Below are 18,474 nucleotides of genomic sequence, written 5' to 3'. Positions count from 1 at the left end.
CTGGTATGAATCATCAATGTATTACATTTCCTGATACTTGTGGGTGTCAAAAATAAGAAAACAATTAAAACAAACGTGATCTTTGCATTTTCTGTAAAAAATTAGAGATTTCTAAACACTAGGGTATAGGAAGCCCCACATCACCAGTTGCTTGACAAAAATCCCACCTCACCAGTTGAGGGTTAAAAATGGGTCATGGCTGGGTCTTTCAGCACGACAATGACCCATAACATACAGCCAAGGCAATTAAGGAGTGGCTCATTAAAAAGCACATTAAGGTCATGGAGTGGCCTAGCCAGTCTCCAGACCTTAATCCCATAGAAAACGTATGGAGGGAGCTGAAGCTCTGAGTTGCCAAGCAACAGCCTCAAAATCTTAATGATTTAGAGATAATCTGCAAAGACGAGTGGACCAAAATTCCTTCTGACTTATGCGCAAACCTCATCATAAACTACAAAAAATCTCTGACTGCTGTGCTTGCCAACAAGGTTTTTGCCACCAAGTATTAAGTCTTGTTTGCCAAACAGATCAAATACTTATTTCTCTCTGCAAAGTGGAAATACATTTTTATAATTTATACAATGTGATTTTTCTGGATTTTATTTTTGATATGTTATCTCACTGTTAAAATTAACCTACCCTTAAAATTATAAGCTATTCATGTCTTTGTCAGTGGGCAAACTTACAAAATTAGCAAGGAATAAAAAAAATTATTGCCTTCTCTGTAGCCAAGATGATTGTCTATAATGTGAAGGTGGTCTCACGTTCGAAGCTTTAGTGGATGGTGAGTTATGGAGTCTAAAAGTCAAAAGCAAAGTCTTCCCCAGCAAAATCTATGAGATTTCAGTTTTTTTGTCCGCACGTTGCAGCTTTTTTGGCTCAATCTTTGTGGTGACTACAAAGATGCAGCATGTCAAATCTTTCTGCTTTTTTGGCAGCGTTTTTGAGCTCTTCCAGGCAATAGATTTGACTTAAAAACACACTGGGCAAAAATGCAGCAAAAACGTATGCGTTTTATCGGTGCGATTTTGCCAAAGTTGCGGTTTTTGGGGGCCAAAAACGCTGCATCTTGGTGGTCACCACAAAGATGCAGCGTGCGCATATAGCCTGACTCTTTACAAGTTGCTATGTCCTCCTTTTGCAGATTAATTATTGAAAAGCAGCTATGTCATTCTATTGAACCCTTTAAAAACAGTTGTATCCTGTTCCTTTATCTGTGCTATGTTATATGCAAGAATATCTTATCACATGGCCCATAAATAACAGTATTAAGTATGAATTAAAGTTCAGGTTCTAGATTGGAGATGAGGTGAATTTTCATTATGATTTGCAATTTACTGATCATACTACCCATGGATTAGTTTACCATGTTTGTGATGTCTCTTTTGTTGAATTTGTGAGAAAAGGAAATGAATTAATTGTCTCATTGTATTCTATATATTAATGAGATGACAAAACGGCCTAGATCCTGCAGATCTGAGCTCTACTTTACAATTTAAATTTTGTGTAGAACAGCTCCTCCCCTTACAGATCTCAGAATCTCACAAGGTTTGGTACTGTAAGCTAAATCACATTTGAGAAAAGGTTTCTAATTTTGTTTACTGTCACTTTTTATACTTTTAGCACAGCCAATAGCCACTATCTTATGCTGTCTTTTTTCAGGTGTAAAATTCTGTACCGATTTCATTTTTCTAAAACTACGCCTCTAGAGTAGCAACCGTAGGCCTCAATTAACTTAAACTCTTCACGTCTGAATTCGTAAGGTAAACTGAGCAAATTTTATTGACAAGGCTCAAGTATCCCTATGGTCTGGCTTGTAAGTCAGTCCTATGTAGAAAGTTTGAGATGCCTTGTTTAAAGTAGAGATGGAGCAAACACCTAGAACATTTCCTAAAGCCCACATTTGATTATTAACTGAGGCTGTAGAATTCCACTATGCACTTACATCCCTGTTTAAAAGTAAATTAACAAAATATCTAAAAAGGTAAATTCACATGGAGAATTTGAGCAATCTTGTAAGATGGGTTCTCCGACGGGAGGCCATAAAGGTGTTTTTACACCTGTGCGTTAAAAAATCTAAACATAAAGCTACATATCAAATCCCGTGTCAAACAATTCTGAAAGTTGAAGTAGGGGCATTTGTTTCTTTATTTCTTGTCTGTAAACTTTTATACTTTCTGAATATGTTTAGGAATTAGTCTGTGAAATGTGAAGCATGCATGTGTGTAGTGTTTTATGTTTACATGAAAGCATAGTTTGAATATAATGAATTTTTGCTTTGTTTTCCAGTGTAAATAATGCTCCAGATGATGACGTCTTAAATCGCCATTCCCGAAGTGACAGGTCAACTTGTAGTCGCTTCAACAAAGATGCAACCTCTAGCCAGGGAAGTTCATTAGAAAAAAAGATTGAGGAGCTTGAAAAGGTAGAATATTGCTTTGTCTCAGCTGCCGGCTAACTAAAATGTACTTGCTTGAAATGGAATTTATATATCGGTCATGTACTTCACAGGAGCTAGCAAAGGAGAGGCAAGAAAATCTGAGATTAGTAAAGATGATGCAAGACAAAGAAGAGTTAATTCTGAAAATGAAGGAGGAAATTGATTTACTAAATAGGGTAAGTTTGTTTGCTGCTAATAAACACTATATTGTACTTATACTGTCTGTAGAATTATCAGTAGGTGTATTTTGACAATATCAGCACCTTTATCCATATTTTTCAACTCCAAGCTGTATAAACTTGATGTTTATTGGATGAAGCATAGCAGATGATATCTGTTTCTGTAATGAGGGAAGGTGTGCAGCCTAAAGGTGTTAATACCCTTTATCAAAATGTGCAGAATTATTAGCCAACTTCTTTTCCCCAAGAAAAATGGGCCAAGAAAGTAATTTAGCAGGTTCTGAAAAGTCAAAATTGTTAAACGTCTTGCAGTGGGATACAGAAGACTTTAAATTGCTATAAGATATTGGGACATACTCATAGAACCTTCAAAAGTTTTGTTGCAAACAATTCACACTGTTGGGACAAAAAAAACACACATTAAGATTTTGGAAGGATATTTTTAAAGCGACCAGAAACCTATTATCCTACAGTGTTGTCATATTCCAGAACTACAACCTCAATGGAGGGCCCAAAGGTACAAGGTGTTCAGTGCTTAGACACATGGCCAAGGTAAAGAAGGTTGAAACCCAACCACCACTGAACAAGACACAGAAGTTGAAATGTCAAGACTGGGCCAACAAATATTTGAAGACAGATTTTTCAGAGGCTTCATGTACAGATGAGATGAGAGTGACTCTTGATGGATCGGCTCCTGGCTGGATCAGTAATGGGCACAGACCTCCTCTTCAACTCAGACACCAGCAAGGTAGAGCTGGGGTATTGCTATGGACTGGTATTATTAAAGATGAACTAGCTGGGCCTTTTCAGACTGCCAATCTATGTAACATCAACTCCCAAACCTCCTGTCAGTTTTCAGAAAACCTTTCTTAAAGCATTGGTACTGGAAAAATTCTCTAGTTATTCAGTAATAAAATTAATCATTTAAAAATACAAATTGCCTAATAGCTGTGCACATAATGTATTATCAAAGTTATTTTTTTATTTATTTTTTTTTAGAATACAACCAAGTAGTTGTAACAATGAAGTCCTTACAACTACAACCTCATGCTTACTTTTTTTTTTAAATTGCTTATAATATATGACAAAATTATTGGGATACACTGAAATCCTGTTATTAATTCAGCCCTATTGCAGCTAGACATGCAGCCTGCATATCTGCAAAGTAGATACAATACACATTTGTAATCAACTTTTACATTAAGGCTCTGTCAGATAGATGTTGTTCCTGTGCTACTTAGAATGCATTTACTTTACCCAGAGAAGATACAGTCATATGAAAAAGTTTGGGGACCCCTATTAATGTTAACCTTTTTTCTTTATAACAATTTGGGTTTTTGCAACAGCTATTTCAGTTTCATATATCTAATAAATGATGGACTGAGTAATATTTCTGGATTGAAATGAGGTTTATTGTACTAACAGAAAATGTGCAATCCGCATTAAACAAAATTTGACCGGTGCAAAAGTATGGGCACCTCAACATAAAAGTGACATTAATATTTTGTAGATCCTCCTTTTGCAAAAATAACAGCCTCTAGTCGCTTCCTGTAGTTTGTAATGAGTTCCTGGATCCTGGATGAAGGTATATTTGACCATTCCTGTTTACAAAACAATTCCAGTTCAGTTAAGTTTGATGGTCGCCGAGCATGGACAGCACGCTTCAAATCATCCCACAGATGTTCAATGATATTCAGGTCTGGGGACTGGGATGGCCATTCCAAAACATTGTAATTGTTCCTCTGCATGAATGCCTGAGTAGATTTGGAGCAGTGTTTTGGATCATTGTCTTGCTGAAATATCCATCCCCTGCGTAACTTCAACTTCGTCACTGATTCTTGCACATTATTGTCCAGAATCTGCTGATACTGAGTTGAATCCATGTGACCCTCAATTTTAACAAGATTCCCGGTGCCGGCATTGGCCACACAGCCCCAAAGCATGATGGAACCTCCACCAAATTTTACTGTGGGTAGCAAGTGCTTTTCTTGGAATGCCGTGTTTTTTTGCCTCCATGCATAACGCCTTTTTGTATGACCAAACGACTCAATCTTTGTTTCATCAGTCCACAGGATCTTCTTCCAAAATGTAACTGGCTTGTCCAAATGTGCTTTTGCATACCTCAGGCGACTCTCTGTTTGTGGCGTGCTTGCAGAAACGGCTTCTTTCGCTTCACTCTCCCATACAGCTTCTCCTTGTGCAACGTGCGCTGTATTGTTGACCGATGCACATTGACACCATCTGCAGCAAGATGAAGTTGCAGGTCTTTGGAGGTGGTCTGTGGATTGTCCTTGACTGTTCTCACCATTCTTCTTCTCTGCCTTTCTGATATTTTTCATGGCCTGCCACTTCTGGGCTTAACAAGAACTGTACCTGTGTTCTTCCATTTCCTTACTACAGTTAGGTCCAGAAATATTTGGACAGTGACACAAGTTTTGTTATTTTAGCTGTTTACAAAAACATGTTCAGAAATACAATTATATATATAATATGGGCTGAAAGTGCACACTCCCAGCTGCAATATGAGAGTTTTCACATCCAAATCGGAGAAAGGGTTTAGGAATCATAGCTCTGTAATGCATAGCCTCCTCTTTTTCAAGGGACCAAAAGTAATTGGACAAGGGACTCGAAGGGCTGCAATTAACTCTGAAGGCGTCTCCCTCGTTAACCTGTAATCAATGAAGTAGTTAAAAGGTCTGGGGTTGATTACAGGTGTGTGGTTTTGCATTTGGAAGCTGTTGCTGTGACCAGACAACATGCGGTCTAAGGAACTCTCAATTGAGGTGAAGCAGAACATCCTGAGGCTGAAAAAAAAGAAAAAATCCATCAGAGAGATAGCAGACATGCTTGGAGAAGCAAAATCAACAGTCGGATACATTCTGAGAAAAAAGGAATTGACTGGTGAGCTTGGGAACTCAAAAAGGCCTGGGCGTCCACGGATGACAACAGTGGTGGATGATCGCCGCATACTTTCTTTGGTGAAGAAGAACCCGTTCACAACATCAACTGAAGTCCAGAACACTCTCAGTGAAGTAGGTGTATCTGTCACTAAGTCAACAGTAAAGAGAAGACTCCATGAAAGTAAATACAAAGGGTTCACATCTAGATGCAAACCATTCATCAATTCCAAAAATAGACAGGCCAGAGTTAAATTTGCTGAAAAACACCTCATGAAGCCAGCTCAGTTCTGGAAAAGTATTCTATGGACAGATGAGACAAAGATCAACCTGTACCAGAATGATGGGAAGAAAAAAGTTTGGAGAAGAAAGGGAACGGCACATGATCCAAGGCACACCACATCCTCTGTAAAACATGGTGGAGGCAACGTGATGGCATGGGCATGCATGGCTTTCAATGGCACTGGGTCACTTGTGTTTATTGATGACATAACAGCAGACAAGAGTAGCCAGATGAATTCTGAAGTGTACCGGGATATACTTTCAGCCCAGATTCAGCCAAATGCCGCAAAGTTGATCGGACGGCGCTTCATAGTACAGATGGACAATGACCCCAAGCATACAGCCAAAGCTACCCAGGAGTTCATGAGTGCAAAAAAGTGGAACATTCTGCAATGGCCAAGTCAATCACCAGATCTTAACCCAATTGAGCATGCATTTCACTTGCTCAAATCCAGACTTAAGACGGAAAGACCCACAAACAAGCAAGACCTGAAGGCTGCGGCTGTAAAGGCCTGGCAAAGCATTAAGAAGGAGGAAACCCAGCGTTTGGTGATGTCCATGGGTTCCAGACTTAAGGCAGTGATTGCCTCCAAAGGATTCGCAACAAAATATTGAAAATAAAAATATTTTGTTTGGGTTTGGTTTATTTGTCCAATTACTTTTGACCTCCTAAAATGTGGAGTGTTTGTAAAGAAATGTGTACAATTCCTACAATTTCTATCAGATATTATTGTTCAAACCTTCAAATTAAACGTTACAATCTGCACTTGAATTCTGTTGTAGAGGTTTCATTTCAAATCCAATGTGGTGGCATGCAGAGCCCAAATCGTGAAAATTGTGTCACTGTCCAAATATTTCTGGACCTAACTGTATGTTCCTCACAGTGGAAACTGACAGTTTAAATCTCTGAGATAACTTTTTGTATCCTTCCCCTGAACAACTATGTTGAATGATCTTTGTTTTCAGATCATTTGAGAGTTGTTTTGATGAGCCCATGATGCCACTCTTCATAGGAGATTCAAATAGGAGAACAACTTGCAAGTGGCCACCTTAAATACCTTTTCTCATGATTGGATACACCTGCCTATGAAGTTCAAAGCTCAATGAGGTTACAAAACCAATTTAGTGCTTTAATAAGTTAGTAAAAAGTAGTTAGGAGTGTTCAAATCAAGAAATTGATAAGGGTGCCCATACTTGTGCACCAGTCAAATTTTGTTTAAATGCAGATTGCACATTTTCTGTTAGTACAATAAACCTCATTTCAATCCAGAAATATTACTCAATCCCCCAGTTATTAGATATATGAAACTGAAATAGCTGTTGCAAAAACCCAAATTGCTATAAAGAATAAAGGTTAACATTAATAGGGGTGCCCAAACTTTTTCATATGACTGTATCAGTAAATTGTGCCAACCTCAGGACTGGACATGTTTTACTCAATTTAAGCCTATACCATAAAAGCATTGCGGTTGTAAACTCCATTAAATTGTGCTGATGACTTTGTAATCCCTTACTATAAAAGATGGGGATTACATAGAAATCAGCATAATTAGTTGAGGATTTTAACTTTTTATTTTCTTAATTTCTTTTCTCACTTTCTTTATCTACCAATCTTTCTATTAAGAGATGTGTACTCTTTATGATTTGGTGCCCGAATCCCATTATGTGATCATACTGTTTGTTACAAACCCTTTCTTTTTAGTTATTGTTGGCTGATTTCATATTTTCATATTTGTACCACTGGTCTATGTATGAAAAAAAAAATCCTCTGACTTAAGCATTTTATTCGTTTTACCCAAATGAAAGATGCTGATTCAAGATATGAAGTAAAAAAAGATGCCATACGTTACATTTTTTCTCAAATGAGAAATGTTTGATTCAAGGTTTTAAAGCCAAATACACAGTTCGTATGGAAAGTATTCAGACCCCTTTAAATGTTTCACTCTGTTTCATTGTAGCTATTTGGTAAATTAAAAAAAGTTCATTTTTTTCTCATTAATGTACACTCTGCATGCCATCTTGACAGAAAAAAAGCGCAGACATTTTTGTAAATTTATTTAACAAGAAAAACTGAAATATAACCTGGTCATAAGTATTCAGATCCTTTGCTCAGTATTCAGTAGAAGCACCCTTTTGAGCTAGTATAGCCATGAATTTTCTTGGGAATGATGCAACAAGTTTTTCACACCTGGATTTGGGGATCCTCTGCCATTCTTCCTTGCAGATCCTCTCCACTTCCGTCAGGTTGAATGGTGAACGTGGGTGGACAGCCACTTTCAGGTCTCTCCAGAGATGCTCAATTGGGTTTAGGTCATGGCTTTGGCTGGGCCAGTCAAGAATGATCACGGAGTTGTTCTGAAGCCACTTCTTTGTTATTTTAGCTGTGTGCTTAGGTTCATTGTCTTGTTGGAAAATGAACCTTCGGCCAAGTCTGAGGTCAAGAGCACTCTGTAAGAGGTTTTCTTCCAGGATATCTCTGTTCTTGGCCGCATTAATCTTTCCTTCAATTGCTACCAGTCATCCTGTCCCCACAGCTGAAAAACACCCCCATAGCATTATGCTGCCACTACCATGTTTCACTGTTGGGATTGTATTGGGCAGGTGATGAGCAGTGCCTGGTTTTCTCCACACACACCGCTTAGAATTATCACCAAAAAGTTCTATCTTCATTTCAGTCCTTCATTTGTTTTTTTGGAAAATCTATGTGAGCTTTCATATTTCTTGCACTGAGGAGAGGCTTCCATCGGGCCACTCTGCCATACAGGCCCAACTGGTGAAGGGCTGCAGTGATAGTTGATTTTGTGGAACTTTCTCCCATCTCCCTACTGCATCTCTGGAGCTCCTCCACCGTGATCATGGTGTTCTTCTTTACTTCTCTCACCAAGGCTGTTCTCCCATAATTGCTAAGTCTGGCTGGTTGGCCAGGTCTAGGAAGAGTTCTGGTGGTCCCAAACTTCTTCAATTTAAGGATTATGAAGGCCACTGTGCTCTTAGGAACCTTGAGTACTGCAGAAATTCTTTTGTAACCTTGGCCAGATCAGTGCCTTGCCACAATTCTGTCTCTGAGCTCCTTAGGTAGTTCCTTTGACCTCATGATTCTCAATTGGTCTGACATGCACTGTGAGCTGTGAGGTCTTATATAGACAGGTGTGTGCCTTTCCAAATCAAGTCCTATCAGTTTAATTAAACATAGCTGGACTCCAATGAAGGAGTAGAACCATCTCAAGGAGGATCACAAGGAAAAAGACAGCATGTGACTTAAATATGAGTGTCTGAGCAAAGGGTCTGAATACTTATGACCATGTGATATTTCAGTTTTTCTTGTTTAAAAAATTTGCAAAAATTTCTACATTTCTGTTTTTTTCTGTCAAGATGGGGTGCAGAGTGTACATTTACCAAATGGCTGCAATGAAACAGAGTGAAAAATTTAAAGGGGTCTGAATACTTTCCGTACCCACTGTAAAGGGTAATAAGAAATCATGTAGAAGCGATAGCACAAAATGTAGGTCTATCGTCTAAACAGGAAAGCAATAGTTGTGTAAATATTAATTGTACTACGGAAAGCCTCTTTTTTGGGATGCTCTGGAATACTTAAGATATAATAGTTAATAGTTGAGTGTTGTAAAATAACCACAATTGTAACAGAATATATCAGGATCGTTCCTGCACCATCCAAAAATTGTTTGAGTGATAAATGGCATATTTAACTCAAACTTTAGTTAACAGAGTTAAATTTGCTACAGCTTGTAAGCCTGAATGACTGAATGCTGCCTTCTTTTCACACTGGTTATATAGTCATAAAATTCTGACGTCGGCACTTTTTATCTACTTATTTAACACTAGAACTACTGGTCTCGTGACACCCATATAGAAATACATGGTGCAAAGTAGTCAAAATGACTACCTTAGTAGTTCTAGTGTTAAGGGGTACTTCAGTGAAAAAAATTCTTCTACTGGCGCTGCCCTCATAAGCTATAAAGATGAGATGCACGGTACAGTTCTATATCCTCATACTACTTGTAATTCATTGTGATGCTGCAGCTGTTCTTCACTGCTCCCCCTCCCTTTTGGGACTTTACATCGCACATCAGGTGACATGGCCTGCTCTTTGCTGTTAGTAACAGCCAGCCCCTGATAATAGCTGCTTTCCTGCAGTTAGAGGACAATGGTGCTTTCACACCTCGTCATCTGCCTGTTCCCTGACAGAACAGAATCGGCTATTATCAGTGGGCTAGCTGTTACTAACACCATGGAGCACACCCCCTGATGGTGATGCTATGTCCCAGAGGGGAGGGGGAGCAGTCGGTAACAGCTGCAGTCTCACAGTGAATTACATGTAGTGTGAGGATATAGAACTGTACTGTGCATCTCATCTCTATAGTTTATGTGGGCAGGGCCAGTAGAATTTTTTTTTTAATTCTCTGGATTACCCCTTTAAGCTGTTTTATTATCATATATTTCATTATCACTGTAACATTAATTTGTAGACAGCGTTTTATGGAAAATCCAAACGTGACTGGAGGAAATGGATGTGATTTTTTTGATTCAGCAAAATTCATAAAGATCATATAATATCTTGTAGTCATTAAAATTGATGTAGAGCAGTTATTGCATTTTTGTCCATTATGAGTGCTCCAATTATTTTTTACAAATAATGAATTGTTCTTTTTCACTAAGTTTTCAGCCCCTAAGTTTGGCTCTCTATAGATGTCCTTATGAAGGTTCTGTATGTATTTATATACTCTATATATGCCCAAACATCAGAGTATGGATGTCCTTGGCACGTTCAATTCAATGTGTGCAGTAGGAAATATAAAGCCTAGGGTTAGTTGTGAAATCTAAAATATTAGAGATGAGCAGACAATAAAGCAGTGCAGCTTGGCCTTTTAGATATGTATCTCAATGCATTACATGCCTCTATATTAGTTTGCTTGTAATCTACTGTGTATTTTAGATGTTTTACAGTGCATTACCATTATCAATTTATCCCTCTGTGTTTACTATTTTTGCTTTTTAAATAATTTGCAGCAGCTATTAGCCTGACCTATATATTTTTCCCGAAATAATGTTATTTTACTAACAGCTATTTTTCACGTTCTTCCTCAGGATTTGGATGATATAGAAGATGAGAATAAACAACTAAAGCAGGAAAATAAGACCCTTCTGAAAGTGGTTGGCCAGCTGACAAGATAGAAGGCAGATTGTCAATTTGCTGTAGAAACACACTACTGATTTTTTTTTTCTTGCGATGCGAGGGGGTAGCATAGTGGAAATTGGTTTAGGGGACCTTAATGCAACCTCTTCGATGAAGGGGTGTGCCCAATGCTTTTCAAAATTTGATAAAATAGTAAAATTGTATATTTATTATTATTACTGACTATGTTCTTGAAGGTAACAAATTGCACCAGCTTTTTAAGGTTTCTATTCTATTGGAGACAACAATGATTTTGCACTGTCATGAAAATGATCAGTTAGCAGATCAAGTTTATTTTTTTTCAAGCCTGGACACATCTTTTACATTCTTTTCATCCAATGAGAGGAGAGGTCGCTCTTGAAATATGTATGTCTTGTTAAATGCGCGTAAGTCAAGTGTGCCCAAGGAAAGTACAATGGCCAGACTGAATTGCCCCACCCATAATGTCTAGAGACATTCCCCGAGGACAAAGGGTGAAGGAAGAGGAATGCAAACCTAGTCACTGGAAAGGAATGTCTCCTGTCTGGAGAGTCCTAATCTTTACATGTATAATCTATGTTTCTTTTCTCATATTTCACCAACTCCATCCACACTGATAATACAGCACTCCTAGAAAGGGCAGCAATTGGCACTTAGATACATGGTCCTAACTGTATTGTACTGAGTACTAGCCTTATTTCTCTATATCATCACTACTCTAAAGCCCTGCTGCCCTGTGGGAAAGTGTGTATAGAAAGACTGAGTTATTGCAGTTCCCATTGAAGTAAGATTTGTTTACATGTACCTGTCCTGTTCCTTTGGGTATTCATTTAAGACTAAACTGTATAAAAACTGTTCTAATACGCCTTGGAGGATAGCCCATTCTGATTGACCATATAAACATATGCTATAGATGTTTACAGAAGGTGGAAGGGTATTATTTTTGGGGCAATAGCCAACTTGATAGTTTTCTTTTTTCCTTTTATTTTTGAGCTTTTTACTGGTATGCTGTCCAGGAACCATAACCTATCCATACATCTGTCTGTAAGGCAGTGCTACATGTAACGAGCTCTGTGTATACAGCAAGTCCGTAGGCATGCTGTTAGGACCTGCTTGTGTATACCAGCACTAGTTGTCCATACTATGTAGTTCCCGAGATCTTGGTTTATAGCAGCAATAAGTATCTAAGAAAGCTCAACAGATTATACATAAATATACCGTAGATTATACATTTTGATTTATTTCTTTCTTCCATGTAAATTCACCTCAGATGAGAAGTTTAGGATAATTACCCCTCACTACAAGACATATAGGCAATCATGAAAGAACATTGCTGCAGTTTGTAAATGTATTTAGTAACAAATGTTTTAATTTGAATGCATGTGTGTTTTTGTGTTATTATCATTACTTTGCTACTTATCTTGTCAAAAATAGTAGCACTTGGAATATAGACCTTCTCTAAAATATGTTTTCGGGTTATCTTGTACAGGGTAATTTTTCAGCAATGGCCTTTCATTTGATATGAAGTAATAGAAGAACATATACAAACTTTCTGGTAAACTGTCTGACATTGCAAAAATTATGTAAAACAAATATAAGTAGAATGTACAACTTTAAAACGCTTGATGACGTTATTGATGTACAGTATTTGGGTCGCCTTTGTGTAATGGTAACACAATGCACAAATTTAGATAGATGCAAAGTCTGTAAATGTATTATCTTCTCCCAGATTAGTGGAATTTCAGGAATGGCCCTGAAATTAAACACTAAGGTTTCTACATTATTCACAAAAAACTGACGGTTTTGTTTAGGTACAAAGTCATGACAAAGCCTCTATTCTCGATGCCATTTATAAGCAGATTTAAAGTCAGTGGTTTGGGCTCCATCTGACTTCCTTTGTTGGATTTTGGCACTGACTGTGATTATGCCCACCCACCTGTGTAATATATATTATTTTAAAGTTAATTAAAGTAGATCATTTCAACTTTAAAAATCAATTGTCAAATACACTTTAACAATTATAGATCTTGTTAGCCAACTAATGATACAACTTCATTGTGTGGAAAGACGTATGCTGGGTTTAAAACTTTTATTTGATATTTCCTAGTCCAAACAAGATGGCTTGTCCTTGACTTGGTGTCGTACATTTATGGGACAACTTGACACGGCCAATATAAATGTAAAATATATATGGCTGCGTCAGCATACAATACTTTGTTTAATGAATGTTCAACAATAGCCTACTTTATCTAATGTGTATGGCTTCTTTACCTAGCATACTAAGCCGTATAGTGAAGAACAAGCTAATTCACTTATTCTTCTGCACATGCTTAATTTTTTAGACAATAGAAGACAGTTGTCCTCTGGAAAAAAAAAGGTTTTTCGTCCAACCATTGAAGAGAGGATGCATGTTGGTCCACCAAGTCATGGTTGTGACTGATGAGAAGAAAACATTTTTTTTCATTAATGCAAAGAAAATTCCCATAATCTGCATAACGTATCATGGCCTGTATTGTTTCAGAGAGTTGTTTTCACAATTCTTCAGAGTTCATGACTGAAATCTCCCAGCATTTACTATAAGGTTACATTTTGTAATGTTGCATGTCTACATACAGTACTCAGCTATATTAAAGGAAGCTATAAAAGCTATGTCCGTATGTATTGAGCAGATATCTGACTATTTTTTGTGTAAGACTGGTAGGTAGAGACCACTACTCTGAAAGGCTGGAAGTAATAAATTAAATATTCCAATTAGGCTCTCTCACCCATACACCTAAAAGAAATTTATTTGATTTCTCTCAATATATTAGTGCATACAGAATATAGCAATGTGGAAAATGACATATTCTTTGTTAGAAGAGATATACTTGAGTCTGTGAGTAACTAAGGGACATGTGATTTATTTTTAGCCATTGGGGGGTGAATGGTTCCAGTAGGTAACTCAAGATGAAAATCCCCTTTAAATTGATTTTTTTATTGAAGCAATACATGGTTTATATGTTATAGTAATAGTTTGAGTAAAAAATAATATACTGATTTTTGTTCAATTGGGGGAGAAAAATAAAGCCTGTCAAATGGACTTCTGAAGGAGAAATTGTAATGGAATACTGTAATAAAGAATCATCTTGTCTATAATGAGAAATGGAACTGGAAAAAAATGAGTCATTTCTGAGACTAAATGCCAAAATTGAGGTTTAGAAAATATGGTGACTTTCTGTTTCTATATTACCACATAATCTGTTTGATTCCACATATGTTGGTACATTTCATGGCCAAACATATATCAAGTGTTCCTTTTTCCTTTATCTCAGCTTGATTGTTAAGATGATTGTTCCCAAAATGACCACATACAACTGAAAATTGCTGCTGTGTTCAGGAAAACCTTATGTTTTCTACAATGAGGATAAGCACTTTATTGCATGGAGTCGTGTGTTCTTCATGTCTTCTACACTGAACACCGCCTCGTTGACAATTGATCATATGAACATGTCCGTTATATTGTTTTCTAGACTCTCTTTGAATTTCAAAGTTTTTACGTAGCCTAATTTTTATTTTGGATAGATGTTCAGATCACTATTAATCAGAATATATACTTAAATAAACCACCACTCAACCATAATATATATATATATATATATATATATATATATATATATATATATATATATATATATATATATATTATAAACTTTTAGATATAGTTTACACCTTGCCATAAGAATAACATTAATAAACTGTATGTTAGAGGTCAGTGTCAGAAAAACATAATTGAGAAAAGGAACACATTTTCTAAAAAAAAAAATACCCTTTCAACTCTTTTTGCAAATATGTGCAATAATTATATGATTTAAATCCAACGAGTAACCAACGAGAATAAATATATTGTTTAAAGTATGAAATAGCAAAGTGTAACTTATTTGTATTACCAGATTATCTCTTCTGCAAACCTTTTTGAGGTAAAAGATAAGTGAATTATTTTTACCATCCTTTATGAACATTATCCTGTTAACTCCAAAGACCTCCATATAATTTAGAGTCAGACAAGCCCATGATTCTGGTGGCACTGGTAAGTCAACTGATTTGCATGGGGGGGGCCTCTTCACTAAAGATGGTCTCGAGAGACATAAGAATTGGGCAGTTTAAATGGTTGGTCTGAACCTTTTAATTCAGGCCAATTAGTTTAGTTTCCTGAGAGATATTGCACTACCAGAGATGCCTGACAGTGACTTTCTCTTTGACTTCTTTTTTTATGTATACAAAACTACGAGACTGAACCAACCATCCATTTGTATAAGAGAGTGGGAGACGTAGCCAAATAGGTGTATGGGCACATTTCATATAGACTCTAAAGTATGGATCTTTCAACCAATGGTATTACAAAATGACTTTACCTATTAATAAATCCCTACTAAGTGCTTCTCCTGTTCTGGATTAGTCATAATGACTTGTTTTTTATGGCTTCTTTTCATAACACTTGTGCAACAGTTGTAGGTCACATGAGACAAATAATGGGCTGCTTCACTCTTCCTTTGGATACAACTGATATTTGGAGGAAGTAATTGCTACTGCTCCTTTCTCACTTCCTCCGGATGATCATTTTGTCTGAAGGAAGGGAGAGTGAAGTGACCCATTAGCTAAGGGTTCATGTGACATAAAGTCATGCAAGGTGCAGCTGACCAGGCACCAATGTTACTGGAGAAGTGCCGAGACCAGAGATGAATACAAGCTGATTTTTTTTTTCCATGGGGGATTGTAGTAATTGAGAAGGGGTTGTCCTATGAACGGACAATACCATTAAGTCCCTCTTTCAAATAACTAGTTTTGTCCGGATGCTGAAATATATTCAACTATTGACTGGATTGGGACAGACATTCCTGTGGTTAGATTGTTAGGCATTAGCCTTGGTGGCCTAGCTTCTCTGTATGAAACCTCTCTAGAAAAGTCATGGTTTGTAAAACATCTTTAATAACGGTGAGGACTCCTAGAGAAATCCTGCAAGTCTTGTTTCCTCGACCCACACACAGATTGGTAAGGAGAACTCATGGAGTTGTAAGCATATTTACAATTTATACATAAGAATATGAAAACAAATCAGAAAATAGTATGTATCCATGATCTGAACATCTTCCAATCTATCCAGTGCTATCCACAGAGTTACATATGAGACTAGGCAGAACTGTTTTTATATTATGCTATATGTGGTTTCTTACTAGATAATGGGATAACACCCCAATTTCTTTTTATATGAAGGAAATTCTGATAGGGGCAAGACCTCTGGGACCTTGCCAGAGCATGGAAATGAAAAGCAAGCTTTCTTCTGCATTTTTCTATAAATTGAGGGTTCTTGTCAATCCTTCAATGTATGTGGATCTCTAGATAATGGAATATTGCCTAAATTTTCATAGGGGTAAGTAATCCCTTACAGATCATGGAAATGAAGAGCGATCTTCTGTCTTCATTTTTCTATAAATTAATACTGTACAGGGTTCTTGTCATTCATTGCAATGTATGTGGATTGGAGCAATTGGGTGCAGGGAACATTAATTTCTACAGTGGAAAATCTCTTTTCAATATAACTAGGGCAAAGGGGTTAGGTGCCTACGCTCTGGGTATAGTAGCGGTATGACATTATTTGCCTCCTAACCTGCCTCTAGCACTTAATATTGGTACTCGCTAGTATTACATAAAGTTGTCACCTAAATTAGTGGGACACATTGTTCAGGTCAGTATTTTTGTACTGTTAGTAAATTAAATTGTTAAATGACACTATGTTATTATCTAAATATGGGAAACCCTAGCCTTCCAGACAAATGCCACACTTTTCCTAACAGGGTATTTAGGTACTTTCCTTTCAAACATGTTGAGGCGTCAAGTCAGCATTTGTTTCACATTTTTCTATGGGGAAGGTCTTTGTAAAACTGTAAATTGTTTTATGTATCATTTCCTACATGTGTACTACAGGATGGGAAGAACTTGTATTCAGAAATATGTATAAATTTATGTATAAAACTTGCAATGACTTCTTTGTAACTAGCTATTCCATTTGACTTTTCTATGTTTCACAGTCATGAACCTTCAGTTCTTGTATACAGAGTAATGTACACAACGTAGTGCATGTACAATGTTTACCTGTCACACTTCAATAAAATATTGACACTATCTCTATAAGGCTTGACTTCTTTATTATTCTTACATTTGAACCAAACTTAGACTCTTGTCCTTGTTAATGTGCTCCAGTGTTTTGAATTCAGTCTCCTACCTTCACTGTTTTTTCTTTGTCCACAATAAACAGATTTTTGGTTTTATAACAATAAAGCTTGGTGTATAGAGCAGATTTATAACTTTCCATGTACCCCATCTCACTCACTGTGTACTGTTGAGGAAAAAAAAAGGTAGATTGCCAGCTCACCTGTATAGGAACATGCTCCCTGAGACAACAACACCCTGCCGGTGAAGATCAATACTGAAGAAAATTCCAGCTTCCAGAACTATAAAAGACCCGTTTATTCCAAAGGCTAAAATCCAAATTAGAAAAACATTCACAGAAGATAAAAGACTGAATAAACACAGCTTAGCGTTTCAGACGAGATGCCCTTTGTCAGAGCTCTATTGCTATTGAAACAAACTTACCTGTAACCTATATATAACTGCTTCCATGACGCAAAAAGAGGCAACTGTGGATAAAAGGTCAACCCAGGTCCCAGCGTGTGTAGCAAACGCCACACACACCAGGACATTATCAGAACTGACCTTCACAATGCCAGACCAGGAGCCATAAATAAAGTTGGACTAGATCCATATGGTGATTAATTAGCATTGCCTGTGGAAAAGGGTGAGGCTGCTGAATGTGAACAGCCATCAACAGGAGGAATATATTGCAAACCAAAGTCAGGCGTGCATGGCATGGTGGTGGTCAGCCACCAGACCAATGTAGCATAACTACAACCATAACCAATAGAGGAGCCAGCACAATCTGAGAGTGGCATGCATCATATAAAAGTTCAAAATCACCGATTTATTCCAACTGTACTATAATACAAAATGAGATTTTTAGCAAATAATTGATCAATTTTTTCAGTCACCCCTGCCACTTCACAGCAAATCTTAATAGGGGGGTCCTACTCTATATTATGTATTTCATGTGCCATGCGGCCTCCTAGATAAAAAAATTAATGAAAAGCAGAACCATATTGAAGCAAACATACCTGTAGCCTATATATAACCGCTTCCATGACGCAAAAAGAGGCAACTCCGGATAAAAGGTCACCCCAGGTCCCAGCGTGTGTAGCAAACGCCACACACACCAGCACAATATCAGAACTGACCTTCACAGTGCCAGACCAGCAGCCATAAATAAACGCAGACCAGATCCACGTATGGTGCTTAATTAGCATTGCCTGTGGAAAAGGGTGAGGCAGCCGAATGTGAACAGCCACCAACAGGATACTTGCCGTATTTTTCGGACCATAAGACGCACTTTTTTCCCTCCAAATTTGGGAGGAA

At 37.3% G+C, this 18,474-nt stretch overlaps 1 protein-coding gene across 2 annotated transcripts in view; it reads left to right on the top strand.

Moving 5' to 3' along the window:
• The window catches only part of PAWR (pro-apoptotic WT1 regulator), a 149,025-nt gene extending 131,886 nt beyond the window's left edge, over positions 1 to 17,139 (top strand). For both annotated transcript variants that reach the window (XM_075344938.1, XM_075344937.1), the window contains exons 5-7: positions 2,290 to 2,425; positions 2,512 to 2,616; positions 10,905 to 17,139. In XM_075344938.1, coding sequence (XP_075201053.1) covers positions 2,290 to 2,425; positions 2,512 to 2,616; positions 10,905 to 10,991 — 328 coding nt within the window. In that variant the 3' untranslated portion in view covers positions 10,992 to 17,139. The remainder of the gene's footprint in view (positions 1 to 2,289; positions 2,426 to 2,511; positions 2,617 to 10,904) is intronic.
• Positions 17,140 to 18,474: the final 1,335 nt, after the last annotated feature.

This window comes from Anomaloglossus baeobatrachus, chromosome 4 (assembly GCF_048569485.1).
Source record: "Anomaloglossus baeobatrachus isolate aAnoBae1 chromosome 4, aAnoBae1.hap1, whole genome shotgun sequence".
Taxonomy (NCBI): Eukaryota; Metazoa; Chordata; class Amphibia; order Anura; family Aromobatidae; genus Anomaloglossus; species Anomaloglossus baeobatrachus.
This window is presented reverse-complemented; position numbering and strand designations above follow the sequence as displayed.